Source organism: Cantharellus anzutake, assembly GCF_015039405.1.
Source record: "Cantharellus anzutake strain C23 chromosome Unknown EI90scaffold_113, whole genome shotgun sequence".
In the NCBI taxonomy this organism is placed as follows: Eukaryota; Fungi; Basidiomycota; class Agaricomycetes; order Cantharellales; family Hydnaceae; genus Cantharellus; species Cantharellus anzutake.
The window spans coordinates 105,044-115,650 of record NW_024067063.1 but is presented as its reverse complement, the minus strand read 5'-3'; the positions used below and the strand labels follow the sequence as shown (position 1 = coordinate 115,650).

General features: G+C 48.2%; 4 protein-coding genes across 4 annotated transcripts; 2 read left to right on the top strand and 2 right to left on the bottom strand.

Annotated features, from left to right (window-relative positions):
- Positions 1 to 536: 536 nt before the first annotated feature.
- EI90DRAFT_217367 (uncharacterized protein) lies at positions 537 to 2,547 on the bottom strand. The gene is made up of 5 exons (XM_039052651.1): positions 2,451 to 2,547; positions 2,369 to 2,395; positions 1,946 to 2,302; positions 1,528 to 1,888; positions 537 to 1,470 (listed from the first exon to the last, which is right to left on the bottom strand). The coding sequence occupies exons 3-5, from the start codon at positions 2,112 to 2,114 to the stop codon at positions 567 to 569; spliced, it is 1,434 nt and encodes a 477-aa protein (XP_038909294.1). The 5' UTR covers positions 2,115 to 2,302; positions 2,369 to 2,395; positions 2,451 to 2,547; the 3' UTR covers positions 537 to 566.
- On the top strand, positions 2,473 to 3,496 carry EI90DRAFT_3085798 (uncharacterized protein). Its single transcript, XM_039062159.1, has 6 exons — positions 2,473 to 2,627; positions 2,680 to 2,740; positions 2,836 to 2,914; positions 2,986 to 3,099; positions 3,141 to 3,333; positions 3,389 to 3,496. The coding sequence occupies exons 2-6, from the start codon at positions 2,734 to 2,736 to the stop codon at positions 3,476 to 3,478; spliced, it is 483 nt and encodes a 160-aa protein (XP_038909293.1). The 5' UTR covers positions 2,473 to 2,627; positions 2,680 to 2,733; the 3' UTR covers positions 3,479 to 3,496.
- Positions 3,497 to 4,326: 830 nt separating this feature from the next.
- EI90DRAFT_3021453 (uncharacterized protein) lies at positions 4,327 to 5,184 on the top strand (the record flags this gene model as incomplete). The annotated part of the gene is made up of 4 exons (XM_039057654.1): positions 4,327 to 4,435; positions 4,503 to 4,620; positions 4,677 to 4,757; positions 4,818 to 5,184. The coding sequence occupies 4 exons, from the start codon at positions 4,327 to 4,329 to the stop codon at positions 5,182 to 5,184; spliced, it is 675 nt and encodes a 224-aa protein (XP_038909292.1).
- Positions 5,185 to 7,475: 2,291 nt separating this feature from the next.
- Positions 7,476 to 9,413, bottom strand: EI90DRAFT_3134109 (uncharacterized protein; the record flags this gene model as incomplete). The annotated part of the gene is made up of 2 exons (XM_039064635.1): positions 7,476 to 8,773; positions 8,891 to 9,413. The coding sequence occupies 2 exons, from the start codon at positions 9,411 to 9,413 to the stop codon at positions 7,476 to 7,478; spliced, it is 1,821 nt and encodes a 606-aa protein (XP_038909291.1).
- Positions 9,414 to 10,607: the final 1,194 nt, after the last annotated feature.

Genomic DNA, 10,607 nt, shown 5'->3' with positions numbered 1-10,607 from the left:
GCACCCAGGACTAGGTGCATTGTGCACACTGCAGGTTAATAGTACATTGATACAAGGAAAGTTGTCCATGTGATAGAAAGAGAGAACAAAAGAAAAGGAAGAAATAGTGAAGAAAAGGAAGAAGGGAGAAAGGGGGGAAGAAGGGAAGGGGGGTGGGGCACCAGGTGGAGCCAGGTGGGGCAGGTGTGCCCTGACATCACCCCCTCCTTAAGCTGCTTTGCCTTGAAGCAGCCAGGGGGTTTTCCCTCTCTCTCCCTCATGGGTTGGGTTGATGACCACATGCACTCACATTGAAATTGCATTGCCCAACTTATGTACAACTCATAGTTCAGGCAATTCAATCCAACACAATTCAGTAGCCAATCCACAAATATCTGTGTTATTATCGAGGACAAAAAACTCAAGTTAAACAAACAACAACATATTGCACCAGTTGCTTACACAGTTTCACCACACCAAAAAATTCAGATATACTTCAGCAAAACTCATGTGAGCAACTGGCACTGAGTCTGCTCAATATCTTGACAAAATGTGTGGATGAAAGTGACTTTGCAAGTACCATTCATTTACCAGCCTGAACCACACATTGTCCCCCACATATCCTCCAGTCCAATTTCCAGTGCAAATTGAGACACCACTAGCATCAAGGTATTAGTGGGTGCCTGTTGATGGAATGCTTTCTGGTCCTTATCCTTTGGGATGACATACACAAGCTTCCATTGCCACACCCCCCCATGTTGTTCCTGCAGCACATTCCAAAGGTCAGTGATGAATTTCCCCTTGACTGAGTGTTGTGGAGAGATTATATACTGAAACATGACAACACTGGTGATAGTGTGGTTCTCATCCCTTTCAAAAGCGAACAAGTCGATGCCAGTGAGGTTGCCAAAAACCGGTCGGTAGTACTTGGCTGCATCCGGACAATGGACCTTATCAAATGGAACACCAGAGAATACTTCCATGTTCTCACGGTTGATATGTTCCAAATGCAATTGTTGTTCACTGCCATCTTCAAGTGCTCGCACACGAAGGGCATTTTCAGTATTTTTGACGACATAGACATGCGCAATGGCTTCGAACATCAGACCAGCTGTGGAGGCTGTAGAGGGCTCCTTCATGCAACTGTAGAAGTCCTTGGCTGAACTATCGACCAATTCCCATCCCTTCTTTTTCATGAGTTTTGCGAAAATAAAGGGGGAAATGATCCGTGTGCGTGATTCCGATCGGTCCAAGACACCACCAAGCTCGTCCTGGAGCGGATTGATTTCTACCAGACAATGGCTGTATTTCTCGGGTTCATGTACCACCGCTTGCTGGAAGAGACCGGTCGGAGAGCATCCTAGGATAGCTGAGTCAAGGTCGCGATCTACCTGCCGCTGCGTACGATCAAGTAAAGCCCTTGCCGAACCCCCGTACTTCATGAACGCAATATGCCAAGCTTCATCATCCCTCTTTTCCTTGGCATTATCGCTGGGAGAGATCAGTACTAGGCCTCCCTATCTATGCAACCGACGAGTCACGACTCACCGACAGACATACACTTCTTGCCAACTCCATGTTCTCATGTAGAACACGTTCACGTCATTTTCCTCTATCCATCCACGTACCTCTTGTGGCTTGGGCGACGATGCTACCAAGACTCTCCATCGCTGAAAGGAAGTGTCGACCTTTTCATTCGAACTTAGATCGAAGAGAACAAGGCCATCCAAATCTCGTCCTTCAGCCACGGAGAGCTCGGGATCATCCCAAAGATGGAAGGAATTGTCTGGAATCAGGTAAACGCCAGAACTGAGGAAGGCGAAACGTATCGAATGCGACCTAGAAAACACGGTGGGCTTTCCTTGTGCGAGCCGATTCACGAGACAGTACGTCAAGTAGACGGTCTTGCCTTTAGGAGCGAAATCAGTCGCATTGCGCAACGGCAATCCATCACGAACCCGCATACCTATTCCAGGTTGTCCAATAAGCAAAATTGGTCTGCGGCGATAACGCTCAGTGACGTCTGATTGTCTCTGCTCCTCCACGAATCCATCGAGTTTATAGTATTCATCCCGCACATAAAACCTCATGTCGAGCACCTCGGATATACCCCACTGCACCCCCGGGATCTTCATTAGGTCGTAAAACAATGCCTCAGTAGTCGCGACGTCCTCTGTCTCAGATTCTTGGAATTCGGAAAGGTTGGGCACGTGGGTTGAGGAGTGAGTGATGAGTTGAGGCAAATAATCCACATTTTTCCAGAGACGGTTGCGAATGACAGCCAAACTACCATAGCGTGAATTTGCTTCAGTGACAAGAGAAACTGTTGGTGAGTATCGCGAAGAAAGTCAATACAAAGAGGAGCTCAATAAGTATATGCACTGCGTACCTGGATTGGCGGGCTGGTTGAGAAGGTCTACAGAAAAATTGGAAAGATTAGTCGGGGGTGCCAATAGCTGAGTTGAACTCACGAAGCGATACAACTCACAAGGCTGTACTTTGACTACCACATGGACCCGGCCCTTACTTGAGTCTTGTCCAAAAACGTCGTCTATTTCATCATCATCATCGGGAGGATCCCTCGCAGCTATGCTGGCCTTCGCTCTATCAATAAGCTCTCCAACGCCGCGTTTCGTCAAATTATCAGGCTTCCTTGGATGAGCACAAGCATTCTTCAGACAAAAGGGCCCACCTACTTACCCTGTACAAGACAAGTTCGCCGCGATCGTAATTGTGCAGCACCTGGTGCTCCCGATGAACCGCAACACGGAGTTGCGCCACAACTTCAACACCTTCGAGATCCAGAGAGAAAGGTCCAATAGGGAGGTTGACGGGATAGATGACGAAGTATGTTAGACGTTTCAGAGGTCGCGGCGCGGTTGACTCGACCACAGAAGTCGATTGGGTGCGAGGACGTTTCTGAGGTCGCGACATGGTTGGTCAGGGTTGGTCGCGAGACGCCATTCGGTTCGGCCAGTGCCGCAGCCTAGGATGTGGGCCTCTTAGGACACTGCCATTGAAAACCCGCTTTCCTTTCTTGAGGATATATTTTTCCAAGCTTTCCTCATGCATGTACGCCAGCGCACGGTTGGAACTCCGCTCGCAGGGGTTACATTTTTGGTCTTGTCGTGGTCTAAGATGGCTTCCTGAGAGTCATTAAGTTCTATATCATTTTTTTTTTGGATACGGACGACTCACGAGGGGACAACAATATCCTTGATCGTTTGTCAACGATGCGGCTCAGAAAAGTGCAACAGCGATTACCCTTCGGGACCGCCCGTAAAAAAAAATGCACCTCATTCTCAAACACTTTTTAAAGCTTGCTCTGAATATCTACATGCCAGGAATACTTTAGTAAGTAGTTTCCGCCCTGCACGATCTGCACTTTCTCCACCACTTTGCTCACAAGACTCACTTCGGGTTCGCCATAGTTCCTCCGACATCCCTTCAACAAGATAGATATTGCATCAAATCTCAGGGTTGTGAGTGGCGAAGGTGATACACCTCAACCCCATCAACCACTTCCACCCCAAGGTAGGCGGTGATTGCCGAATTCGAAACCCGCCAGATCTTTTCAATTCAAGCATGTCGGCGGACTGAGCGACGCCTCAAATGGTCTGCCCGAAAACCTCACGTTCAACCCATCGCATCATTAGTAATCCCCCGTTACACATTCAGCAACCGGCACAAACCGAACTTCGACCTTCCTTCCTTCGCCACTTCAACCCTGGAGTATCGTTAAGGCTGCTCAGGCGGGTGCTTCTGTTCTCATGTTAGGGGCCTACGATAAAGACCATGATCGTATGGGATGCTTCTCTGCTTATGTTCCCCAGTCTTCTTTGGAATTACATCGCTTCCTCCCGTGAGTTCACATTCGAGCGGTGATATCAAGTTCTTTGTTATATCCCCTTCTAAAATCGCTCAAGTAACCAAGTGCGGTCACCCAGAGATTGGCGCCCATTCCCCATTCGTCTGATCCGCATACTCAAACTGTCGTAATAACCGCACCTAACAGCACCAGGATAAATGCTCCGATAAGAGCTTCATCAAATCCCTCGCAGCACCCTGCAACAGTATACAGTCAATCGTATTCATAGTATTGATACTGCAACAACTTTTTTCGGGGGAGGGTGGGGTCCCAAACTCCTATCGCACGGGTTTGCTGTCCCCATGTGGTGATTAACCAACATTTCATCCGGCCAGTTCTGTCGGGCCCCGTCCTCGCTGTCCGCCACTTCATCATCCCTGAGCAAGGGAGCCACCAATCTGTCAAACTGCCACTGCAAACGGCGTTCCTGATGATCCCCAATCGTACCCCTACTTTTGTTCGGCAACTGGTAATAGTATATGTATGATAGTTACTCGGTTCCCTCTACGTATGAGTACACGGGAAGTCGCGAAGACCACCCCGACACAATTAAACCTGCCAAGGGCCCTTTTTCATCAAATTCCCATTGTGAGTAAGCCAATCACGCCATCAGCAGCTGGATGTATGACTAACGTCGAACCTGCTTTTTTTCTAGCACGTCATGAGCCGTACGTGTCCATGCGCGCATCAAACATCGAATCGAATTCCATGATTGTGCTATTTTGGAGAGACGACACAAGCACACACACACACAAAACAAATGATCCGACGTGGTGAGAAAGATAGCTCTCGACGAGAGAACCCATCATCCAAATCATATTTGATTTAGTCAAAAGTCGCGGGAGGGGGTTCTTCGTACGATAACCGGTATAGAAAGAATACCAGAATGCTTAAGTGCAAAAGATGTCGGGTGAGTGTTGCCACTTGTGGATCCACGCATGACCCGCCTCTTATATTGAAGATAACACAGCTTGCCCATTACCAAGTTCCGCAGCGACTACAAGCGAAGACCCAATCATCGCTCGCTGTTCGCATCCGCAGGGGAGGGGGGGGACATCTATATGTTCATTGGTACCCATGCCATTCCGAGAAAGGGGAGAACATGTCAGCTACAACCTAGCCCCCCGCGCCGCGCCGCGCAAGGATGCCTAATAACATCATCATCATATCTCACAAAGCATGACACGTCGACAGGGGACGGAAGAGGATCTGCCATCATCTTCCTTGCCAACCCATGCGCGTGGCCGAATCCTACATGGCGAGAATTGAAAAGCAGTGAAACAACGATGGAGGGCATATTCCTATATATATATCACACTGTTCGCCAGCGCAGCTAGCATTCGACGTGGGGGTTGTTCGAAAAAAGCTGAACTCCAGCTTTTTTTTCATATACATTACTTATACTGCTCCCCACACTCTGGGATAATTAATCTCAAGCGATTGGCTTCGCGTGCGTTGCGCGCGCCCGCGCGCCTAAACACCAAATCGATCGGCATACCCAAAAAAACAGAATAACAAATGCATGCGGTAATCAATCGGAATCAGTACAACGTAAGTCAACTGACGTGGCTGCAACGTACGTAGTATAATATGTTTTACACAGCTATGTGTCTCAGATCGAAAAGACCCAGATGGGTTGGGTACGGACGCGATAGTATGATTATACACTCGCCTCTAGTATGTATATGGGAATGTTCGCTCGTTCTGTCGCTTTGGTTCACAGGAGGTAACTGTGTGGATGCATGTACTTACGTACTAGCCCCCACCCCAACCGTCCATTGTGTACTCATGAATGGCGCCGCAAGCCGCCCAGGATAAAATAAATCCTTACAAAATCAAAATCAAATAAACTACCCAGGCAGTCGTTGAATATTCTTTGAAACCGTCCGACTAGCTGGATCGACAATTACTTTGCGAAGTTTCATGAACTTCATCAATCATTGTTCATCGTTGCAGGGGCCATGTATTGTGATGTTCATCAGGCGCCGGCATGTATATGGAAATGTTTTAATTTGGATGTAGTTAACTTTCGACATGACATGCACGGGTGCATTTGGTACCAAGGTTAAAAGAGGGGGGGTGAGGGGCTGGGAAAAAGCTGGCTAGGCAGCAGCGGGGTGGATTGGCTCTACACAGGTGTAAACTAAACAACTAAGAAAAAAATGACTGTTAACTGAAATGCAACGAAAAACATGTATGTAGGATACGACGAAAATGAAACAAATGGTTGAACGATTATGATAACGCACAAAGAACTGTTCAAGGATATTGTTAAGCATTTGCATTATGGAGGGTGGAGGGGGGGGGTGGAGGATGGTGTGAAGCGAATGCAGATATGATGATGATATGTAAGAAAAAAAAAAAAAACGGGAGAAAGGCGAAAGGCGAAGCAAAAAGAAAAAGTTGAATTAAAATTGGGAATGGAATGAAAAATGAATGGTATGTTGGATTGTTGCAATGTTTGGCGTTCGTGAAAGGAAGAGAGAAAGAGTAAAAGAGTAAAAGAGTAAAGAGAGCGATCACAAATCAATTCGATACAACTTGTTTACGTGTTGGGGTTTGAGTGAAGTGAGTGGGGCTTGAAACGAGAGAAAGAAAGAGAGAAAGACAGACAGACAGACAGACAGACAGAGACGCAAGTCATGATACGTTAGCACTTCGTCCTAATAGTATTGATGATAGTTTAGTAGTGTGGTGGGAATTGGGAATTTGGGAAGGAAAGGGGGGGGTGTAAAAAAAAAAAAAAAAAGATGTCTATTTTTTTTTTGGCTCCAGTGGGAGAAAAAGGGAGCAGGAACGGGAGCAGGAACGGGAGCGGGGGCTTCGAAATCGGTGAATGGGATGGAATGAAAAGAAAAAAAAAAAGGGGGAGATTTTGGTGGAATCATCGGCGAGTTTCGAGTTTCGAGATTCCGAGTTTGGATTTTTTTTCCCGTCGTACGTTACGTTTTTCGACACACCCCTGGGCTGGCTGGGCGAGTGGGCGGATGGGATGATGAAGATATCTGAGGAAGGGGGAATGGGGGGGGGCGGAAATGGGGGAAAAGGGAATATCAATGAAAACAGGAGGGGGGGGAGGGTATCTAATTAAAACTCTTATTACCCATCTTTCATTTTTTCTTCAAGTAACGTACGTCAGAAAGAAAAAAAAGGTTTATGTTTTGGTAAAGGGTTGGCGAGTGAGAATGGAGTAGTTGAGAGAGAGAGAGGGAGGGGGAAGAAACGAGCTGTGAATCGCCCTCTCCTCCCCCTCCCCTTTGTCTCCTTTTTTTAGTTTGCAGAAGGGCAACGACGAGAACGATACGTAATGGGCGCGCGCCGGGCGAACGAAGGGGTCAGAGAGGGGGAGGGAGAGAGAAAAGGCAAGACAGGACAGAGCGGAGAGCGGAGAGCGAGCGAAAAAAGTAAGTCGGGGGAATGGTGGGGCGGGAATGGGTAACAGGCAAAGGTAAGGTTGGAGTGGTAGAATGGGAGGAATGATTTTGGACAGACGCGATGGAAGAATGATTGGAGGTTTGGGGCATGAAGCAGAAAGGACGACGACGATGATCACTCAGGGCATTAGAGGGAGCGAGCGAGGTACGGCCCCCCCCCCGGGCCCAAGCGACCCCCCCCCCCCCGGCCGCCTTCATCGTCGTTTCCTCCCACGTTCCTCCCAAATCTTATCATCCTCATCGACCACCACCTCCCGTTCTTGCCCTTGTCCTCCTCTCACCTCCATCATCGTCATCATCCCCATCCCCATCTCCTGCTTCTGCTTCTGCTTCTTCTTCATCTTCTTCTTATCGCCACTCCTCCTTTCGAACGATCTCCCTCTCCCAACACCAGGAGCATCAGCATCTCCCGCTCCCGCTCCCGTTCCCACTCCACCACCACTTCGAACTTCCCTCTTCAAAGACGTATCCAATGATAAATAACGTCCTCCCGCCGCTGCTACGGTAGACGACAACGACTTGTGATTATTGCTGCCGTTGTTGTTGTTGTTATTGTTATACCAAGGATACGAGTACTCTCCACGGCATGAAAACGACTCGGACGAACACGAAGGGCTGGACGACGACGACGAACTACTACTGCCACAAGACTGAGAAGATTGGGATCGAGTTCCAACGCCATCGACGTAAGACATTCCATCCATCTCCAAATCAGCATCATAGAAGAAATCGAGTATGTCGTCGTCGTCGTCGTGATCGTCATCATCCGACGAAGCGACAGTGCTATCATCCGAAGAGTCAGATGAGGACGTCGAAGACGTAGAGGAAAAGGAAGCGCTAGGTGGTGGAGGTGACAAGGAGAACGATGAAGGAATGGAGAAAGAAGATGGAGAATCATCATCATCATCGTCGTTCGACTCGGACTCCGACTCGGAAGGGTCTGAGTCTGAGTCGCCAAAGTCGAGTTGGGAACCGTATGAAATGCGAGGTGGGATACGAATAGGAGCTGCACCTCCTGCAGTGGCGGCCAATGCTGCCATACCTGCTGTACGACCAAGTAACACACCTCCAAGCATTCCAGCTGCCGTCATCCTCATCGGCGGCGGCGGCGGCGGCGGCGGCGGCACGCCAGGTGCTGCTGGACCAGCACCGAATCCGAATCCAAATCCGAACCCGAATCCTGTTGTTGCTGCTGCTGCTGTTGTCGGGACCTTGTTGTTATCATCACCAGGCGCCGCAGAAGAAAGGGAAGGTGAGAATGCATAAGGTGGTCGTTCATTTTTGTTGTTGTTGATATCGTTGATATCGTTGATGTTACTATTTGATTTTAGGTGGTCGTGGTCATGGTCTTCCTCCTCTTGTTGTTGTTGTTGTTGTTGTCGTTGTTGTTGTTGGGCCTTCGATGATGGTAGACGAGCGAGGGAAAGACTTGATGGAGATGGAGATATGGAAGTTGAAGGAGCTGCTTTGAGATCGAAGAACGACGGTCGTACTAGTGTAAATAAAAAGGAAGTCAGTTTTTTACTCGTATCAATTCCTTCATTGCGCCCGCGCAGAGAGAGAGAGAGGGATGGGAAACATCGACGACGAAAAAAAAAAAAAAACTCACCAATACCATGAAATCCCTTACTATTAATGTTTCTTCCCTTTCGGCCACCGAACTTTAATTTACCATTCCTCCCAACCTCCTCCACTCCAGCGGATCCACGCCACCTGTTGCCGTTGATAGTAGTGGTGACACCACAACCGACGACTAAACCCATCGCGGCGGACGACTTGTTCAACAATGGATGAGGTTCGAATTTGGGCACGCTATACATGAACTCCTCCACCTTTTCCATTTCCACATTATGGTGAGTGGGTGGTGGTGGGTAAGTGGTGGTGGTAGTGGTGGTGGTGGTGGTGGCGGTGGCAGTGGCGGTGGCGGTGGCGACGGTGGTGGCGGTGGTATTGGCAACGAGGAGGCTGGTGGACTTTGTCGGGGGAGACATGTAGAACAACAGGTCGTCTTGTTGTTGATAGCTATTCTCGTCCATTCCGACTGGCGATGCAGCAGTTGGTGCTACTTTTGCGACTACAGATGAAGGAGAAGTGGTAGGAGTGGTGGAACGGTAGTTGTAGAAGCAAGACATTGTAAGCGCCAGACACTCTAAGCTGGGTTGGCGTTGGTATGGTGGTGTATGATGATGAAGATGATGATTGGATTGGTATTCGTTTTCCTTTTCGTTCGTTCGTTCGTTGGATGGGCTACAAGAGGATGGATTGTTGTTGTTGCCACTGCTTCTGCTACTGTTGGTGGTGGTGGTGGTGGTTCGTTTCTACGTGCACTGCAACGTTGCTTTGAGGTGTGTGTGGTGAGAGTGGCGATGAGTAGAGAGTTGGGATCGACGCGAACGAGGAGGAAGGAGAGAGTTACAAGGCAGGGTTAAAGGGAATGGAAGGAGGAAGCTAAGCTAGCCGGGGCTGATTTTATACTAGTGGACTTGTGAAGCTCTTTGGTTAGCTAGTTGTGGTGATATATGAGTTTCTATATGTATTGAGTCGGGAGTTGAGACTTGAAGGAATGAGTTGAAAGTACGGGTTTGGATGGATTGTTGGTCCCAAGTTGGGTTGGGTTGGGGGGGGGAAAAATATATATATAATATTCTTCTCCTCGGAAGTGGATATGAGTAGGTTAGGTGTGAGAAGGAGAAGTGAAAAAAAAAAAAAATGAGGAGATGGACGTCCGATCCAATTCGTTTGGGGGTTATCAAGCGATAGAAGCTGAAGCAAGACGGACACGTGGGGGCGCTGTAGGGGGTGTTGTTGTGCGTGTGTGTATGCGTTGCGTTGCGTTGCGTTGCGTATGCGTATGCGTTGATGCGTTGGCGGGAAGGGGAGGAGGGATGCGGTGAGTTTGTCGAGGTTGTGGAGAGGAAAGTGTGTTTTAACGCTTGGCCTTTATGTTTTTTTTTGTTTGTTGAACACACGCTTCCGCCGGCGGAGTCACTACAAAATGTACAATACAAATGTGGAAATTGGATAAATTGGTATTATCATATTTTCTTTAAATAAACTCTCGGTGTGGGAAGAAAGGGCAAAAAAGGGAAGAAAATACATACTAAAGATTATTTGAATTGGACACTTCAGTAACCATCATTCAATCTATCCGAAAATGGGTATGGACCCTTCTCTTCGTCCTTTTTTTTTCATTTCCCAATTTCCATATATAGGGTGAATTACAGCCCTTGTCCAACCCCCCCCCAACTCCCTCTTTCCGCGGAAAGGCAATTACATATGTAGGAGCACTAACCCCTACTACTCAACCCTTTTCGAGTACTTACTTG

What these genes read in the sequence shown, in the direction of transcription:
- EI90DRAFT_3085798 (XM_039062159.1), top strand. An exon ending in GTTTCTGAGGTCGCGACATG is followed by an intron (nt 2,915 to 2,985) that starts GTTGGTCAGGGT and finishes TGGGCCTCTTAG; the next exon opens with GACACTGCCATTGAAAACCC. An exon ending in TCGCAGGGGTTACATTTTTG is followed by an intron (nt 3,100 to 3,140) that starts GTCTTGTCGTGG and finishes AGAGTCATTAAG; the next exon opens with TTCTATATCATTTTTTTTTT.
- EI90DRAFT_217367 (XM_039052651.1), bottom strand. Translation starts at nt 2,114, where the DNA reads ATGAAGATCCCGGGGGTGCAGTGGGGTATATCCGAGGTGCTCGACATG. An exon ending in TATTGGACAACCTGGAATAG is followed by an intron (nt 1,889 to 1,945) that starts GTATGCGGGTTC and finishes TCGCTCCTAAAG; the next exon opens with GCAAGACCGTCTACTTGACG. An exon ending in CAAGAAGTGTATGTCTGTCG is followed by an intron (nt 1,471 to 1,527) that starts GTGAGTCGTGAC and finishes GATCTCTCCCAG; the next exon opens with CGATAATGCCAAGGAAAAGA.